Below are 20,186 nucleotides of genomic sequence, written 5' to 3'. Positions count from 1 at the left end.
GACACAGAAGGGACCATTGGATCAATGGATCTGAGAGGATGCAAACAGGAACCACCATCCTTCTTGCATGAATATAAACATTCATCCAAACTTTCACTTGATATCACTGCAGTCAGGGTGAGTAACACCACAGTCCTCACAGGTAGTAGGAGTCCCGATCTACGAGTTTTGTTACTCTGAGTAGCAAGATGAGTCTGATTGTTGTCACAGATTTTGCGTGTCTGTGGTGCTGAGATCCTGGTGGCTGATCCTCCAGCTGGAAACCAATGGATGATTACAATGGAAAAGTAGTTGCCAGAGTCATTCTCTGAAGAGTCCATTGCCAGCTGCTCAGGGAGCAGAGCAGTCTGTCTTCACAAGCAGGGATGAAAATTCTCCACCAGTCTGCGGATTTCTGACTTTTTCTCGATTTTTGGTGCCATTTCTGAGATTGGCGTGAATCCGTTGACAAAAATTGGGGTGGAGGGTGGGGGGGTGCAGCATGGTCAGCATTGCTTGTGAAACCTTGTGGGGGATGTGATGATCTAGTGGTTAAGCGGCTTGAGACCAGAGGATCCTCAGTTCAAATCCCAGCCTAACCAGAGGCAAGGTTGTTAAACCCCTAGTTGTTCCCAATGTGTAGTGAGCACCTTGCATGGCAGCACCCTGACATCGGTGTGTGAGTGTGTCTGTGTGAATGGGTGAATGCAAGGCATCGTTGTAAAGCACTTTGAGCATCTAATGTAGATGGAAATGTGCTATATAAATGCAGTCCATTTAACCTTTCCTCATATGCACGGGAACCGCATTGCTGAAACTGCAAGCTATCATTGGTCATTGGTTACTTTTTCTACAACAGCGAACTTTCAGTCATTCAGAATCTCTGTAATATAGAAAATCACTGTATGTGGACATTTTGATTTTCTGCAAGTTTGGGCTGTTGAGCTAAGTCTTTAACATGGCCAAAATAAGCCTTTTTACACTTTTGCGTTCTTCTGGGTCTCAAGTGCGAGGTCAAAAGAGCAAGAGGTGTAAACTCCAGTCTCGAAGCGTCATTACTAACTGTGTGGGCAGCGAGAATGACAGAGAACTTGCTTATTTTTCCCACTGGAACGTTGATTCCTTGAAAGAGTTTTTTGCAAAAACATACATGTATTGGTGTCCAAGAAAGAACAGCTGAAGCTTATGTTGCACATGAACTGAAAATTCATGTGCCTCTATAAATCTTTTGCACTACATTCTTATTTCTGAGAGTGTGAAATTGATTATTCGTAAAGAATAAAATAAAATTAATCATGGATGTGGTTGGTGAATGGCAGCTGAATGGTGTTTCTATAATCATGAAGTAACTGCTTGATCCATTTCCCTGCATGTTCTGTGTCATTTATTAGTCTCATAGGCATGTGTCTGTGATTTGGATCAGTGTATAATGAACACAGGTGGGATAAAACACACTGATTTGTATCACAATAGAGCCCATTTTCAGAGGTTTTTTTTTTTTCTTTGCACATTCTCATCCCTGCAGAAGTGAGAGGTTATTTACATGCATTGTGTGGCAGATTGTCCTCTTTGACACTTTGACCATGTGGCTTGTTTCCTTAAGCATTTTCCAGTACATAGGTATTGTACTGCTGAGGACCTCGGAAAAGTGATGTCCACGTAACACCGAGCTACTCGAAGTGGTTACTGTCTGGAGACAAAGTGACTTTAAATCTTTCTGGGTAGTCACCAGTCAGGTGTGAGGTGGTGGATGTGGCAGTGATGAGCAGATGCTTCCAGGTCTTAATTGAAAGCAGTTAGACCTCTAGATGTTAGAAGTTAGAAGCACATCTCTGCATTGGCACTTAATCCTGGTCCATCACTTCTCTCTTAAAAATGGAATATTTTTACAATATTTTACAAAAGCACATTTATTTTTAAACCAACACATGACACGTCACATTGTGTTGGTTTGTATAATGAATGACTGAACCGATCAGTGTTTAGCAGAGGCACTTTTACCCGGAATGCTTTGCGGTCTGTGTTTGTTACAAAACCTCAGAATTAGTGCCTTATTCAACATTAAAAGATATATGTTATATTTTAACTTTGTGCAAATGACAGAATTGACATTAATGGAGTTATTCTATCAGTATTTTCACAAAACCATAATTTAGTATGACTTTATTTTTCAAGACCTCCGCCTGACCGGAGCGTTGTAATTGATAGAGAGCTGGCCTTATGGCTGCTCTCTGGGTGTCTCTGTGCTGGAAGCGCTGTAATAAACAAGCACTTCCAGCAGCAGGGGCAGAATGTTGAAAGAAAAATGATGATTATGATTAGTAGAGCTGATTTTGTGGGTGCTCTCAGGATTCGTCTGTGCTGTGTTCTACAGGGGGCACCATAGTCAAACATTCTGGCTCATTCTTTGGGTCTTTTGTCGCTTTTGATGCTTTCAAAAGCGATCGTGTTATAAATTAATTTCAGCTTCTTAGTAATTGCAAATGTACCAGAGACAACACCGGAATTTATCAGTTATCGATTATCTGTAACTTCCGATACATTTTTGTGTGGTTTATCGGTTTATCTTTATCAAAGATAACTTTTCAGTTATCTTTTCATCTGTTATCGAAGTTAATTTTTTGGTTATCTGTGCCCACCACTGCCTGTGATCCTTTAAAATAAAAGCGCACTCGCTGCATGTCGATACGATCATCAGATAACCTGATCAATCAAGTCTGCTCACATCAGCAGACCTGATCGGAGCAACCAAAGGTTTAATAGTTTAACGAGTCACAGCGTTTCGTTCAGGGCAGCCTTTACCACAGCCAGACTCAGCAGCATCTGGACACAAAGAAAGTGATCATCCAAGACAAAAAATAAATAAAAAATAATAAGTTAAATGACTCTGTTTTTGAGCCGCACCACACCTGCAGTAGAGAACAGAGCGCACTTCCACAGAGGCAGAAAATAGCACTGAACTGGTTTAATAGCGGCATGGTACACACGACTGTGTGCACACATTAAAACATGAACACACGCAGCTGCAAGTATGAACGAACACTGAAAAAAGGCTGAGTACACGTGTATTTTGGGCGTATTTAAATGAAACACAACGCCGCAATGAGCAGCTCTATGAATACACCAATGTGAAAGGGGCTTTATTCTACATGTAAGAACCAAGAGCTCACTTCCTTTGCATTATAAATGGTTTTGGTTGAGGTTATGTTCATAGTAATTAATTGTTAAAACCACATGTAATTGGTTCTGTGGCAGCTCTCTTGCTTCACAGCAAAAAGGTCTGGAGCACAAAGTGTGTATAGGCACAAAAATGTTACATATGTCCCTCTCCATGCTAACGTTCAGATGTATCAAAAGTGAAATGACCAGAGAAATGTGTGGTGCATCACGTAGAAACTGTGGCTGGCGTAGGCAGGTTTCTACAGCTGTAGCTTCTTGTGCTACATTGATTAGCTCTTACACAGCTTATGCGCATGCTCTAGACTCCTTCTCTTTTTTCTGGGGAAGTTACAGCACCACACACTGGCCTAATAATTGACTAATCATGTCAGCCCTAGACTGCACACATATTGCTATAAAGGTGTCTCACATGATAAATTTGTTTATCTTAATAGGAAACAATTTCATTCCATCAGTGGTCAGATGTGATGCGCAGATGTATTTGGTTGGGTTGAGAACAGGCAGACTGGCACGGTGCACAATGGATGGACGCATGGGTAAATAGTTTATTCATGTAATTGTTCTGAATGAAAACCAGTGCAGGCAAATTTGGGCGTGTACGCAAATATGTTTTTGTTATTGTAACGTGTTTTCTTTTTCTTGATGGTGAAACCAGAGCTGCAGAGCTTCTTAACAGGCCCCTGATTGTCTCCCTATGTTCATTATTTGTCAATAAACGCATGTGTAAAGTTGTGAATGTCGCACACTGTCAGCCGGCGCACCTAATTACTTTTAACTTCTGTTAAAAGAAATTAACATGTTAACATCTCCATGTTTAGAGCATGCTCCTACTAACAGTTTTCCCATTTCATGTTTATTCTGTATACAAGGGTACCACATAAACTGTCCCTGCATGTCTCCAGCTCATGTCCATTCATCTGTAGCTCATACTCCATATAAATCCTTTTCTGTGTTCATGTTGACTAATCTCACAGAGTGGGGATTCCCAGCTTCCAGGGCCTGTTTACATGAATTTACCTATTTAAATATGGGCGTGGAAAGGGAAGAGCTTGGTGCATGTGCATGTGTGCTCAATTCCACAATGACTGGGATGCACAAACGGAAGGGCTTTAAAAACAATTTAAAGAAGTTTAAAATCAACTCAGTAACAGACCGGAAGCCAGTGAAGGGTAGCCAAGACCGGCGTGATGTGGTTGGACTTTTTCTTTCCCAAAAGAAGATGCGCAGCAGCTTTCTGAGTAAGCTGGAGGCAGTTTAGAGAGGTCTGATCCAAGCCAACGTACAGAGAGTTAGAATAATCTAGTCTACTTGTGACAAAGGTGTGGATAACCTTCTCATGGTCAATCCTAGAGAAATATGGCTTGGACTTGGTTTGGAGACAGAGTTGGAAGAAACTTATCTGCTTATCAAATTTAAAATGTCTGTCAAAAATCACCTCAAGGTTCTTCACACAGGAGTGAATGTTGGACCCCAGGGGACCCAGGACATCAGCAGAGCAAGCTGTGGAAGTGCGCCCCCCAAAACAGGATAACCTCCATTTTGGATTCATTAAGATTTTTTTTTTTACTTTATTTTTCATTGGTAATAGATTTTTACATGAAGAACAGAACAGCAGACCACAAAAGGAACAATACACAGAGCACAGATATCACACATACATCATATGAATGGCTTGAACATTAATAGTTACAGGGGTATAATCATATAGTTACATATAAATATACATGATATCCATTTTATATATATAATATAGGTATTGACAATATAAAAAAATAGACATTTTCTTAGGGCAGCACGGTGGCTTAGTGGTTAGCACTGTTGCCTCACAGCGAGAAGGTCATGGGTTCAATTCCCACCTGTGGCCTTTCTGTGTGGAGTTTACGTGTTCTCCCCGTGTTTGCATGGGTTTCCTCCGGGTGCTGTGGTTCCTCCCACATCCAAAGACATGCAGGTTAAGTGGATTGGAATCTTTAAATTGTCCATAGGTGTGCGAGTGAGTGTGAATGTGTTTGTTTGTGGCCCTGTGACAGACTGGCGTCCTGTCCTGGGTGTACCCCGCCTCTTGCTCTATGACTGCTGGGATAGGCTCCAGCCCCCCCCGCAACCCTTGATTGGACTAAGTGGTTGATGATGAGTGTGTGACATTTTCTTAAATGTAAATTATTTGCTTTAAGTAGTTGTCCCGTTTTCTCCAGTACTTTTTACTTTTCTCCAAAGCCAACATTATTGAAAATGTGAGTCTTTCCATTTGGTAAATTTCTGTGATGATCTGTATCCAGTTTGTTATGGTGGGAGCATTTTCACTTAACCATTTATGTGTGATGGCTTTTTTTGTCCCTGCCAAAAGGATTAACAAAAGCTACTTGTCGGCTTTTCTTAAATCTTGTGGTATGTTACACAAATAAATCTTTGTGAACTCACATGGCAAATACGGTTTCCATTCCTAATACGGTTTTTATTTCTTTTACCACTGTTGTCCAGTAGGGTGAAATCTTAGTGCAACCCCAAAATACATGGTAATGTCTTGCCTTGTTTCCACACTTTCTCCAACACTGAACTTTATTTGGGTCTTTACAGTGTTTGCTTTTAATGTATGGGGTTATAAAAAATGAACGTTTTTCCAAGTAAATTCTCTCCATATCCCAGAAGAAGAGGTAGTCATGGCAGCTTTATACAGTAGTGTTCAGAATAATAGTAGTGCTATGTGACTAAAAAGATTAATCCAGGTTTTGAGTATATTTCTTATTGTTACATGGGGAACATGGTACCAGTAGATTCAGTAGATTCTCACAAATCCAACAAGACCAAGCATTCATGATATGCACACTCTTAAGGCTATGAAATTGGGCTATTAGTAAAAAAAAAAAGTAAAAAAAGGGGGTGTTCACAATAATAGTAGCATCTGCTGTTGACGCTACAAACTCAAAACTATTATGTTCAAACTGCTTTTTTAGCAATCCTGTGAATCACTAAACTAGTATTTAGTTGTATAACCACAGTTTTTCATGATTTCTTCACATCTGCGAGGCATTAATTTTGTTGGTTTGGAACCATTATTTTGCTCGTTTACTAGTGTGCTTGGGGTCATTGTCTTGTTGAAACACCCATTTCAAGGACATGTCCTCTTCAGCATAAGGCAACATGACCTCTTCAAGTATTTTGACATATCCAAACTGATCCATGATACCTGGTATGCAATATATAGGCTCAACACCATAGTAGGAGAAACATGCCCATATCATGATGCTTACACCACCATGCTTCACTGTCTTCACTGTGAACTGTGGCTTGAATTCAGAGTTTGGGGTCGTCTCACAAACTGTCTGCGGCCCTTGGACCCAAAAGAACAATTTTACTCTCATCAATCCACAAAATATTCCTCCATTTCTCTTTAGGCCAGTTGATGTGTTCTTTGGCAAATTGTAACCTCTTCTGCACATCTTTTATTTAACAGAGGGACTTTGCAGGGGATCCTTGCAAATAAATTAGCTTCACACAGGTGTCTTCTAACTGTCACAGCACTTAACAAGTAACTCCAGACTGTCTTTGATCATCCTGGAGCTGATGTGTGAGCTTTTGCCATTCTGGTTATACCTCTATCCATTTTGATGGTTGTTTTCCGTTTTCTTCCACACGTCTCTGTTTTTTTTTTTTTGTCCATTTTAAAGCATTGGAGATCATTGTAGATGAACAGCCTATAATGTTTTGCACCTGCGTGTAAGTTTTCCCCTCTCCAATCAACTTTGTAATCAAACTACACTGTTCTTCTGAACAATGTCTTGAACGTCCCATTTTCCTCAGGCTTTCAAAGAGAAAAGCATGTTCAACAGGTGCTGGCTTCATCCTTAAATAGGGGACACCTGATTCACACCTGTTTGTTCCACAAAATTGACGAACTCACTGACTGAATGCCACACTGCTATTATTGTGAACACCTCGTTTTCTACTTTTTTTTTTTTTTACTAATACCCAATTTCATAGCCTTAAGAGTGTGCATATCATGAATGCTTGGTCTTGTTGGATTTGTGAGAATCTACTGAATCTACTGGTACCTTGTTTCCCATGTAACAATAAGAAATATACTCAAAACCTGGATTAATCTTTTTAGTCACATAGTACTACTATTATTCTGAACACTACTGTATAATTTATTGTCAAGAGGTCCTTTTACCTCATGTATGAATCTCTCAGCCTGCTGTACACTTACCTTCCAAGTCAGAAGTTTCTTAGCTTTTGATCCATTTTCATAATAATTTTGCTTTATGAACTTAGTCTTCTTTTCTATTTCCACCATTTGCTTTACTTCTGCTATACTTTTTATTATGTCGTTATTGTTGCTTTGCATGTGTTGTAATATGACTTTAGTTCTACAGTCAAATTATTGATGTGCCTTTCTTTTTTCTTTAAAGAAGACGACATGATCAGTTTACCTCTGAGGACAGCTTTTAAAGACATCCCATAATATACACAGAGAAATTTCACTGTCAGCTCGTGGACTATCTTACTGCGAATAATCTCTTCGAGCCACTTCAGTCTGTTTTTAGGAAATATCATTCCACAGAGACGGCTCTCACTAAAAGTGGTGAATGATCGTTTGCTTGCAATGGATTCAGACACCACTACGGTTCTGGTGCTCTTAGATCTCAGTGCTGCATTTGATACAGTGGATCATCATATTCTACTTGATAGGCTGGAAAATGATTTTGGGATTACTGGGAGTGCCCTTGCATGGTTGACATCATACTTGACCAATTGTTCTCACTGTGTTTTGTACAGTAACACTGCCTCTAACCTTAGTGACATGAAATTTGGGGTTCCACAAGTGTCTGTCTTAGGCCCCCTGCTTTTCTCCCTTTATATAGCACCCCTTGGGCACATATTGCGGTGTTTTGGGGTTACCTTTCACTGCTATGCTGATGATACTCAGTTATACATGCCGATAATTGCTGGTAATCTCATTCACGTAAAAACCATAGAAGATTGCCTTGCATCAGTGAGAAGTTGGATGTCTAGAAACTTCATACTTTTAAACTCTGATAAGACTGAAATGATGGTTCTTGGTCCATGAGACAGCGGCATCAATTTGACCAGTTTACGCTTAGCCTAGGCTCGTGTGTCATACATCACACTGACAAAGTGAGGAATCTTGTGGTTTTTGATCCTACATTGTCTTTTGACCTCCACATTAGAAATATTACGAGGACTGCGTTCTTCCACCTGCAAAATATAGCAAAGATTCGTCCCATCCTGTCTATGGCTGATACTGAGACCCTGATCCATGCGTTTATCTCTTCTTGATTGGACTACTGCAATGTTCTATTTTCTGGGTTACCGTAGTCCAGCATTAGGACTCTCCAATTGATTCAAAATGCTGTAGCCAGACTTTTGACACGAAGCAGAAAGTTTGACCACATTACACCCATTTTGGCATCCCTTCACTGGCTTCCTGTCCCAGTAAGATCAGATTTTAAGGTTCTGCTACTAGTCTATAAAATTGTTCACAGACTGTCACCTCCCTACCTAGCTGACCTAATTAAACCTTACATACTGGCTTTGCGTTCTCAGGGTGCAGGACTGCTTTGTGTCCCTAAGGTGAATAAGAAGTCTGCGGGTCACAGAGCTTTCTCTTATCATGCCCCTGTTTTGTGGAATGATCTCTCTGCATCAATAAAACAGTCAGATTCTGTGGAGACTTTCAAGTCCAGACTTAAGACGCACTTATTTTCCCTTTCATATGGCTAGCATACTGGCATAGTATAGTTCTACGCTTTTACTCTTTTAATTCATTTTATTAGGAAACGGAGCGTGCCGTGGCCTCAACTTTACCTAAATTCTGGGTCTTTTAGTGAAGCTTAGGGATAGTGGCCAGCGATCACCTTAGTATTTCCTGTTTTTCTTGTTGTTTAATGCTGACAAATTATACTGTATTTCTTGTCTTTCTGATGCCTGATTGTGTTTTTTCTCTCTGTTTAAGGTGCAGCTCCATCCAGAGATGGGTGTGGTAGTTGTATTGGAGATCCTCCTGTCCTGTGCACAGATAGCATTTCCTGTATATTAGTTTTGTGAATTGTTTCTGTAATTTATGTTTGTAGCATGGCCCAAGCAGAGGGTCACCGCTTTGAGTCTGGTCTGCTTGAGGTTTCTTCCTCAGAGGGAGTATTTCTTTCCCACTGCTGCTCTGGGGGTTAGTAAGGTTAGACATTACTTGTGTGAGGCAACTTGAGACAGCTCTGCTGTGATTTGGCGCTATACAAATGAAAATAAATTGAAATTGAAATTCAGAAATTGTCATTATAGTCTGTATAGTCTCTAATTTCTTTTTCTACAAAGTCATGGAATTCATTATCTTTTAAAAGGCGGGTGTTTAGTCTCCATAGTGTTTCTTTACGGTCGTGGTCCAGTTGTAGAGTTAAGCACACAGTTGCATGATCAGATATGTCTTTTGCTCCTATTTCACAATCTATGATTCTATGTCTGTCAGTCTTTAACATAAAAAATAATCCAGTCTTGAATGCACCTGATGGGAATGAGAGAAAAAGGTATAACTTATGTCCAATGTTTACAGATTTCTCCAAACATCTATCATCCATAAGTTCTTTAAGCATTTTTTTAACAAGTGTTGTTTCTTTTTGGTTTTTTTTTTTTATTTTGCTAGTAGTATCAATGGAGGTATTCAGACAGATATTCCAGTCACCTCCACATATCAACACACCAGATGTTTCAGTTGCAATAATATCAAATACCTTCTTAATGAAACCACCGTCTTTGCCAGGTGGTCTGTATACATGTAAGAGTGTCACTTCTTTGTGATCTATGTGTCCTTTAACCAATATGTAACACCCCTCTTTGTCACTAACTTGGGATACGAATTTGAAATTTATTCTGTTTGGAAAGAGAATGGCATCTCCTCTTGAATTACCTGGAGTCCCTGGAACACCATAGAGCCCCTCTGTGCTGTCACTGTGCTCCTCCTGTTCATCGTGGCAGCATGAAGAGGAAGTGGGACAAATGACGGTCATTAACAATGTCTTGTTCTTATTAAGGACAGTGTCATTATACTCTATTCTCATGGAACTGCTCAACTGGGGGGTAGTACTCTCTCCGTAGCGCCTGAATCCTTTCAGCCATTCTTTGATGTTTTTCGTATGCTGCTCTCGGTTCCACCTGAGCTATTCCCCATGCGGCTCTCCTCAGCGTATGGGTGGGCACGGCGATTGCACTGTCTCCCGTATCAACTTGAAGCAGTCCTCTTTTCTTCAGGTCGTCTGTAGCCTTGTCAAAGTCTTTGTAAATGACCAGATCATCATAAAACACACAAAGTCTGGCCAGGTACAGAGTTTGGAAGCAATATCCCTTTTCTTTCAGCCGTTTTTGGTGTCGGTGGGATAATCATGATCAAAATGCAAACGTCTCCTGTTGAACTGCACAACCTTTTTCTCCCATGCCGTGTGTAGCACCTTCTCCTTCGTTGTGCACTCCAAAAAACACATGACGATCGATCTGGGGTTTGCACTCGGGGGTGGTCTGGGGCCCAGCGAATGGTGGCAACGTTGTATGTTCAGTGACGTGTTAGCGACAGGAACCTCACCCTTTAGGAAGTTTTCCATAAACAATTGAATGTTGGTTCCTTCAGCTTCTTCAGTTATTCCGTGAACATGGATATTGTTTTTCCATGAGCGAGCTTCCAGTTCTGTAACTCGTGCCAGGAGCTCTGTTTGTAGGTGCAGAGTGTGGTCCAAGGCGTCGATGGTGTCAGCAGTCAGCTCTTCTATGTCGGCCACTCTCTGCTCCGTCTCCTCCACTTGTTGAGTCACTGCTTTTAGCTCTTCAGCGATGCTGTCCATACGCTTTCCCATTTCTCTCCTGAAGCCACTTACTTCGGTGTTTAAAACGTCAATCTTATCGATTAGTTTTTTTAGGCTTGTGTTGAACTTTTCTCAGCTACGTGATTATGTTAGCTTGGAGGTCTTCCCTGTCCACATTGCTTTTTGCTAGCTTGTTAGCAAAAAGCAGCGTCGTCAATCCTATACCATCGTGAAGCTTGTAGCTTCTGACGGTATAGGACCGTTATTCTTTGTGGTTTCGTGCTGGGTAGCCCTTGTTCTCTTCGATTTACTCCCTGACATACTACAACAAACAATATTTTGAAGGTTTTAAGGTCAGAAGCTCCTGACCGTCAGAGAGCTAAGTGATCAGGCTTCTGCTCACTTCCTCGCCATCCCAGAAGTCCCCGGATTCATTAAGATTTAATAGGTTAGCACTCATCTAAGATTTGACCTCACTCAAACAATCCAATAATGGCTGCATTGGGTCATTGTCTAACGACCTTAGTGGCAGGTAAATTTGGACATCATCGGCAAAGCAATGGAAAGATATTTGGTATTTTTGAAAGCTACCACAGAGAGGTAACATGTACAAAAGGCAAAGGCTCGTCCCTCAAGGCTCCATTTCCTCTAACCTAGAATGGAGCCTTGAGGAACTCCACAGGTCAGTGGGACCACATCTGAAAAAAAGTGGCCCAACTGCACAGGAAAAGCTCCGTTCTGTGAGGTAAGAACTGAACCAGGTGAGAGCAGAGCCTGTAATGCCCACACACTGCTCGAGACAATGCAGCAGAATCGCGTGGTCCACTGTGTCAAAAGCTGTGTCAAAACCATAGAAGGAGACATCAGCTTTACCAAAAAGTGTATCAATGTTTTCTTCATTTGTTTGGCAGGAAGTGAATGAAAATTCATTGAAGAGGTTGAATGGCTACTTGGAGAACTTGCAGAAACCTGGATCAGTGTCTGTTCAGCCAGTGAAGCTCACCTTCTATGTCAGAGACACAAAGGGCAGCAGTGCTGTGCACCCAGATGTCCTTTACTCTGGTACCTTCAGTTTAACTTTCCTGTTACAGTGGTTTCCAGTGTAAGCTGGGGAGGGGGGTGTGGTTATTTTGTGATGTGTGTAGTATAAGTATTAGTTTGTAGTGTGTGTAGTAGTATTACTTTGTGATGTGTGCTGTATGAGTATTACTTTGTGATGAAGAGTTTTTGGCCATTTTAAGGATCAAATGCCGTTGTTAATGCTGGCTTTACCGGGAATCGTCGAAAAAATTATTCAACATGTCGAATAATTCCGGGAGCGCTCCCGGAGAATTCGCGTGACGGAGACAACGCGAACAACGGCGTTTGATACTTTTTAATCGCCGTTTCATCCTGCCCCTTCCTGTAGTGCCGCAGTTTACACCGCTGTAATTGGCGGCCAGCGTTGTATCCCTAACCAACGGCGTGTAAAACGGCGATAGAGCCCACATCGGCGTCCTCAAAGGCGTTTTAACCGGCGACAGAGGCAGACAAAACGGCGGCGCTAGCGGACACTACGCTGTTCTAAACGCCACCTCCCGGTTAACGGCGTTCCAAACGGCCGATAGGCGGGGGTCGCTAGTGTGCTGCATGCAGGGGCCAGCTCCAGATATTTTTGCAGAGAAGCTCCAGTATGCCTCCTAAAAGAAAATTGGCAGCGGCAAGGACTTACCAAGAGGTCTGGTTCAGAATCAGAGGTGGTGGATATGAGCAACACGTTGAGGAGGGGAAAAGGAAAGGAGAAGAAAAGGCCGAGGATGAGCTCCCTCCCCCTGCAGTGACAGCTGCTTCAGCTTATTATACTCTGGGGGCGGTGCCTATATGCAAAAGTTCCTGGAGTAACGCAGGATTTGCCTGGATAAATCCAGCGGTACACAGGGCATTATCGGCGGCAGCAGAACACCGCCGTTCTCACGCGCGTCTTAACCTGCGATTGTAAAGGATAGAACTGGGTATTAACCCCCATTGCCTGACGTGTGCCGGATGCTACGGCGTCAAAACGCCGCTTTATTCGGCGGATTTAACGGCGTTTTATCCGCGTATTTGCGGTTAGTACGGTGCTCAAAAAGCCGGCGAAATGCTCCGCCCCTTTCCACCGCGAAAACAGCCGGAACTACCGCAAACGTCTGTCTACGCACTACCCGCTGACAAAACCGTCTTATGTGTAACCTGGGCTTTAGTTTGTGTGTGCTGTATGAGTATTAGTTTGTGGTGTGTGCTGTATGAGTATTAGTTTGTGATGTGTGCAGTATGAGTATTAGTTTGTGGTGTGTACAGTATGAGTATTAGTTTGTGGTGTGTACAGTATGAGTATTAGTTTGTGGTGTGTGTGCTGTGTGAGTATTAGTTTGTGGTGTGTGCTGTATGAGTATTAGTTTGTGGTGTGTACAGTATGAGTATTAGTTTGTGGTGTGTGTGCTGTGTGAGTATTAGTTTGTGGTGTGTGTGCTGTATGAGTATTAGTTTGTGGTGTGTGCTGTATGAGTATTAGTTTGTGGTGTGTACAGTATGAGTATTAGTTTGTGGTGTGTGTGCTGTGTGAGTATTAGTTTGTGGTGTGTGTGCTGTGTGAGTATTAGTTTGTGGTGTGTGTGCTGTGTGAGTATTAGTTTGTGGTGTGTGTGTTGTATGAGTATTAGTTTGTGGTGTGTGTGCTGTGTGAGTATTAGTTTGTGGTGTGTGTGCTGTATGAGTATTAGTTTGTGGTGTGTACAGTATGAGTATTAGTTTGTGGTGTGTGTGCTGTGTGAGTATTAGTTTGTGGTGTGTGCTGTATGAGTATTAGTTTGTGATGTGTGCAGTATGAGTATTAACTTGTGGTGTGTGCAAGTATGAGTATTAACTTGTGGTGTGTGCTGTATGAGTATTAGTTTGTGGTGTGTGCAGTATGACTATCAACATGTGGTGTGTGCAAGTATGAGTATTACTTTGAGAGTTGTGCAGCATTATTATTATTCTCTTGTGTGCGTGGTATTTGTATTAGTCTGTGGTGTGCAGTGTTATCAGTTGGTCAGTAGTTTGAGGGGACAAGGCCCACACTTTGGGAACCACTGACTTTGAGTGTTTTTGTCTCCTTTGGGAAGATGGTTATTGAAATCTTTTTTGGTTCTCAGGGTTCCGCCCAGTGACTTTCACACTGCAGACAAATGATGTTCTGAGCACCATAACAAACATCCTGAAGTCCTGCAGCCTTCCTGTGGAACACGTCCAAGCAAGTGAAGAAACGTGGAAAACTGGGCCGCGGGGTGGGGTGCCATTCTTCCGGCCCATCAGATGGCATAAGAGCTACTACGCCTTCACTGGCCTCAGAGACCCGGAGGATGAGCTTCAGCAGATAAAGACAGTCGAGCCCACGCTGAGGTTAGTCCTCACACTCAGGAAGCTTTTAAGTCTTTATTTTCTTCCACAAATGTTTACACAATCAGCTCAGTTTTGAATGTAATAAACTTCTCAGGTTAATTTATGTGTTTGGTGACATGGCCAATGCATGAGGTGTTCCTGCTTAGATAAAGGCATGCTGACCAGATGTCCCTGTTTTCCAGTCAGTTCCCAGTCTTGTTTATGTTGGACTATTCCCAGCTCCAGCTGCCTGTGTTTAATCCTCAAGAGGCTGAGTGGGGTCTTTTATGACCTCTGGCATATATTTTTGTGCACCATTTTTACCCGAGGCCATCAAATATCACCATGGGTATTGCAAAGGCTGCATCCGGCTGGCCGGCCGTCTGTCCATCTGTCTGTGCTCAGCATAAGTTCAGTTCTATTTCATTCCTCCTGACCACCAGAGGGCGGTGCTTTAGCACCTGGATAACTACAAGTACATGTGCGCAGCACAGAGAGGTCGAGAATATATACCAACAAAGTCGCGCCATTGGATGTGACCTGGGTGACGTCACTGGTTGTCTTTATATACCAGACGAACCCAGCGATCGTTTCTTTTCTACATTCTCACATTCTGAAGAGGTTGAGAATGCATTTAGCTGCGATTGCCGCTCTCGCTTGTTGCCTCGCAACCCACTTTCGGTTGGAGCTACGTGCACTGCACACGTCTTCCAGAGGCTGTGAGACACAGCTTCACCGTTTTGTCCTTGCTGGGTGTGCGCCTTCACCGCTGCCCTGCTGGGTATTTTGAGTGTGCACTCTGTGCACAGTTGAAGTCATTAGCTGCTAGCTGCTAACTCTTTAGCTGTGCTGTTTCGATGAAAGCTGGCTACTTGTTTAGTTGTGTCACTAACCCCGTTAACTATGTGGTAGTGTACTGTGTTGGGCTTGCCATGAGTGTTTTCCACTCCTTGAAGTGCTTTGTCTGCGCTGCCGGCATTTTACTAAGTTCAACAGCTCTGCTGGCAGCTACTGTTGTCGTTGCTGTAAGTGACTTAGCACTTATTGGGCTGTGAGTGATTCACGCTCTGGGCCTTGTATTAGCTTTACGCTGTGAGTGCTTCAAGCTCCGTGCCTCGTGTTAAGACTGCGGCTGTGAGTGCTTCACGGTCCGTACCTAGTATTAGCTTGTACGCTGTGAGTGTTTCACGCTCCATGCCTTGAGTTGAGTCTGTGGCTGTGAGTGCTTCACGCTCTGTGCCTGTGTTAAGTCTGTGGCTGTGAGTGTTTCACGCTCCGTGCCTCATGTTACAGCTGTGACTGTGAGCGATTCACGCTCCGTGCCTCGTGTTATGGCTGTGACTGTGAGCGATTCACGCTCCACCGATGTTAAGCAGACCCCAAATCATTGACCCATCTATCGTGGGACTGCAGAGCCCTTAGCGCTATGTGTCATTCAGCTCAGTATGGTCTGAACCGTATGCTCGCCGTCTACAGCATTATTGCGAACCTGGTTGTGGTGTGTGCTGTACAGTGTTGCCACAGTTACTTTGAAAAAGTAATCCAATTACTGATTACTGATTACTCCTTGAAAAAGTAACTTAGTTACGAGTACTTTACTGATTACTCAATTGTAAAAGTAACTAAGTTAAATTACTAGTTACTTTTTTAGTTACTTTCCCCAGCTGCCGACAACAACCCACGTCAACATGACAATGATACCTGTTTTGCCAAAACTCACTTTATAGTCACCCTTTCTGGACTTCAATGAAAATAAATACTTGTTTTATAAAAAGTAAAATAAAGACCTCTTTCTTGACCTCATATTTAACTGTTGACAGCACTGTAACAGTAAAACTTGCAATTTCAAACCTACATTGTTTATAAATGTAACTATTAAATTCTAACATTTTTCTAACATTTAAATTCTCTCTAAACATTTTACTTGTCGAAATTATTATTATTTTAAGCAATATTAGTAGTTGTAGTAAAAAACGGCTTCAAAACTGGACCTTTAATCTAGGGCTGTTGTGGGGGGGGGCACATCCCTGCCCCACGCCCCCATCCCATCTGGATTCGCCCCTGCTTTGGCGTTTGAGCACAAAGAATGGATAACATTTATTTATGCAGAAAACAGGACCAGATTTACAGGTAAGAAAGTTTTATTGCGTTTTCACATCATGTGGTCCTCAGAAAGAGAGTTTAGGTGCATTTGAGTGGAAAATAGTGTTAGTTGTTGACGCGTCGCGGAGGATCAGCTGTTTTTAACGAGACGATACGGAGCAGCTCAGCTCAGAATTCTAAATAAAGGAGGGAAAAAAGTATAAAAATGTCTTCGTAAAGCTCAGTGCAGGTGTGCTGATCACCGCCCTTTAAGAGGTGAGGACGAGTCGAGCAGCTGCAAAAAACCGTGGATGAAAAGCTCACAGCTCGCTTAAAGTGGGACGTTCAGTCGAACCCCGACCCCCTGCCCACGGACCAAGTTTAATGCTGCTATCGACCCACAATGAAAAATAATAGTAACGCAGAGTGACATGGAGAAGTAACTTTAATCTGATTACTGACTTGGAAAGATTAACGCGTTAGATTACTCGTTACTAAAAGAAGTGGTCAGATTAGAGTAACGCGTTACTAAGTAGATAAATAGATAGATAGATATATACTTTTAATGTCCCCATGGGGAAATTTGTCTTGGACTTCTCAAAAATCATGACCCATACAAAGATACAGAACAAGACATAAACAGTTCATAACAATAAATAAATAAATACATAAATAAAGAATAAAAATAAATAAAAAAAACATACAAGTACTAAAACCTCCTAATGTGCCTGATTGTTAGCGGTGTTTATTATGATATATGTTAAGGGCTATGATTGATATAGGAACAAAAGAGTTCCTATATCTATTCAGTCTGCAATGGGGGACTCTGAAACACCGGCCCGATGGTAGCAACTCGTATTGCGTGTGCAGAACATGGGAGGAGTCAGAAAGAATTCTGTCCGCTTGCTTCATCACGCTCTGATCAAAAATTGACTGAGGATTGTTATACTGTTTCAAACCAATGATTTTCATTGCTGTGAGAACAAGGTAGTTTAATTTTGATCTTAGGGACACAGGAAGGTTCCCAAACCAAGTGGTTATGCCATATCTTAGAATGCTTTCAAGAACTGCCTGATAAAACAGTAACATCATTTTTTGGTCGACTCCATGAAAACGCAAACGCCATAGAAAATAGAGTTGTTGATTCAAGCGGGAACATAACCAGTCAACATGAGTGTTCCATGTAAGGGAACTGTCTATACAGACACCAAGATATTTGTATGATTGCACTTGTGTGATTGGTTGCTGGTGTATAATTACAGGGTTGTGATTGCCAACTAACTTTGGGTCAAAAATGACTTCCTCTGTCTTTTTAACATTTAAAGTAAGGTAACTGGAATCACACCACTCAACAAACTGCCTCACCTCTGAATGATAGATATTCAAATCATCATTCTGTTGAAGTAAGCACAGAAGTGCTGAGTCATCTGAATATTTAAAAATATAGTTCCCAGGGTGCTTGGCTGAACACTCATTAGTATATAAAGTAAAAAGGACAGGTGAGCTCACACATCCCTGTGGTGCTCCAGTACTGATGTCTTTGATTTGGGACAGGCTAGAATTTACCTTAACCTACTGTGTTCTGTTTGTCAAAAAAGAGTGAAACCACCGTATAAGTGACGGGTTGACATCCAATGCTTTAAGTTTCTGAATTAGTAAGTATGGCTGAAGCGTATTAAAGGCGGAGCTGAAGTCAATAAAAAGTAATCGGGCAAGTAACGCGTTACCAGCATCACTGGTGCTGTATGATGTTGCTCAGCCGGATGCCCACTGCCCACGACGTCAGTGTAGAGTCACTGATGACCTCCTCACCAAAAGCTATGACGTAGCTGCTCACATTGGTTGCCTAGGCAACTCACTGTCCCATTTAGCCCTTGCCCTCTCAAAGTCTTTGAGGGAGGCAGAGATTGATGATGCTACTCAAAGTTTTACAGATGCCTCACTCCAAACTTTTGCTTATATGTCCAGAGAGCTTGGCAGACTGATGTCAACCCTTACCATCACTAGACGTCAGGTGTGGCTTGCGCAGTCCCCTCTGTCCGAATCCTGCAGAGGTACACTCCGTTCACTGCCGGTTCTTCCAGGCCAAGTATTTGGACCTGCGGCCCAACAAATTTTGGAGCGTACTGTTGAGGCTAGTAAATCTCGGCAACAGTTTGTTGACCTACACCGGACTTCCAGGCCTCAGCCTGTCAGATTTGCTACAACTTTTCACCGGGAGACTGCTTCACAAGCGTCGACTTAAAGGATGCCTATTTCCATGTGCCAGTGGCGCCTCGTCACAGGCAGTTTCTCCGCTTTGCTTTTAAAGGACAGGCATACCAGGTCAGGGTGCTTTGCTTTTGAAGGACAGGCATACCAATTCAGGGTGCTTCCTTTCAGCCTCTCTCATCCCTCGTACATTTACCAGATGTATGGCTGCACTAGTCCCACTGCAAGCTCTCGGATTAAGAATCCTACCCTTCTTAGACAATTGGCTTGTCTGTGCGCCGACTCAGGAGCAGACGCACAACGATACAGCTCTTCTACTGAACCACGTCTCTCAGTTAGGACTCACAATGAATTTTGCGAAGAGTTCTCTTGTTCCCAGTCAACAAACAACCTTCATCGGCATTGCCATCAGCTCCCTAACTATGACTGCATCTCCATCCCTGCAGAGAGTGGGCGATGTAATTCATCTCGTCTCACACGTTCAACGGACTGTGACACTCTCTTTTGGTTTGCTGCTCCAGTTGATGGGCAGACTGACTGCAGTGTCGCTAGTGGTACCTTTGGGACTTCTGTTCTTGCGTCCCCTACAGATTTGGATCAACAACCTAGGCTTGTTGTCACGGCTACAGAGGAGGATTTGGCACCTTCACCCAGAATGCCCTCAATTGCATGTGTGGCCGTTGAAGGGCCGGACTCCTTGTTAGGTTTTTGTGACCAGCCTGTTGTTCAGACTATCCTTAACTCACGTGCTGCTTCTACCAGGGCTTTGTATGGTAACAGATGAAAGCTGTTTGTCCGGTGGTGTGAGAACCAAAAGTTAGACCTAGGGCGTTGCCCTGTGCCTATTCTATTCAAATATTTACAAGAACTGCTGGAGAAAGGACTTTCTGTCGCTAGGGTTTATGTTGCTGCAATCTCTACCCAGGTCAGTGGGTTTGCATTCTTTAGTGTGTCATTTTTTTGAAAGGTGCTCTACGTTTGCGGCCTCCAAGGCTTGCACGCGTACCTTCATGGACCTTCCAGTGGTGATGGAGGGTTTAAGTTATCTCCTTTCGAACCAGTTGAAAGTGCTGATCTTAAGTGGGTGTCAGTGAAAACTGCCTTTCTACTTGCAGTATCTTTGGCTACACAAGTGGGAGAGCTCCATGTCCTGTCGGTCGCTGAGAACTGTTTGCGATAGAATTCTGATGGATCTGGGGTTACGCTGTGGTCTAATCCATCCTTTTTACCTAAGAGAATTTCAGCCTTTCAGGTTAACCAGCCAATTTCCTTGGCTGTGTATGCCCCACATTCTGATACAGGATTATCTGTCTCAGGTTCCCTGTGTCCTGTTCGAATGTTGAAGCAGTACATTAGTACGACTGCTGGGATTCGGAAAACGGATGCCGTTTGTTGGTTACAGTGATCACAAAAAAGGCTGTGCTGTATCAAAGCAGCGACTTTCACATTGGGTCGTGGATGCCATTTTACAAGTATACAAGTCCTGGGGTCTTCAGCCTCCTAAAGTTACATGCCATTCCAGCAGAGGGATGTCCACCTCCTGGGCTGCAC

At 42.7% G+C, this 20,186-nt stretch overlaps 1 protein-coding gene across 3 annotated transcripts in view; it reads left to right on the top strand.

Moving 5' to 3' along the window:
* tcaim (T cell activation inhibitor, mitochondrial) overlaps nt 1-20,186 on the top strand; it is a 138,669-nt gene that overhangs the window by 52,206 nt on the left and 66,277 nt on the right. For all 3 annotated transcript variants that reach the window (XM_034173750.1, XM_034173751.1, XM_034173749.1), the window contains 2 exons: nt 11,876-12,026; nt 14,117-14,363. In XM_034173750.1, coding sequence (XP_034029641.1) covers nt 11,876-12,026; nt 14,117-14,363 — 398 coding nt within the window. The remainder of the gene's footprint in view (nt 1-11,875; nt 12,027-14,116; nt 14,364-20,186) is intronic.

The sequence above is a fragment of the Thalassophryne amazonica genome, chromosome 7, assembly GCF_902500255.1.
Source record: "Thalassophryne amazonica chromosome 7, fThaAma1.1, whole genome shotgun sequence".
Lineage (NCBI taxonomy): Eukaryota > Metazoa > Chordata > Actinopteri > Batrachoidiformes > Batrachoididae > Thalassophryne > Thalassophryne amazonica.
Note: the sequence above shows the minus strand (reverse complement) of the source record. Positions and strands in the feature narration are given on the sequence as shown.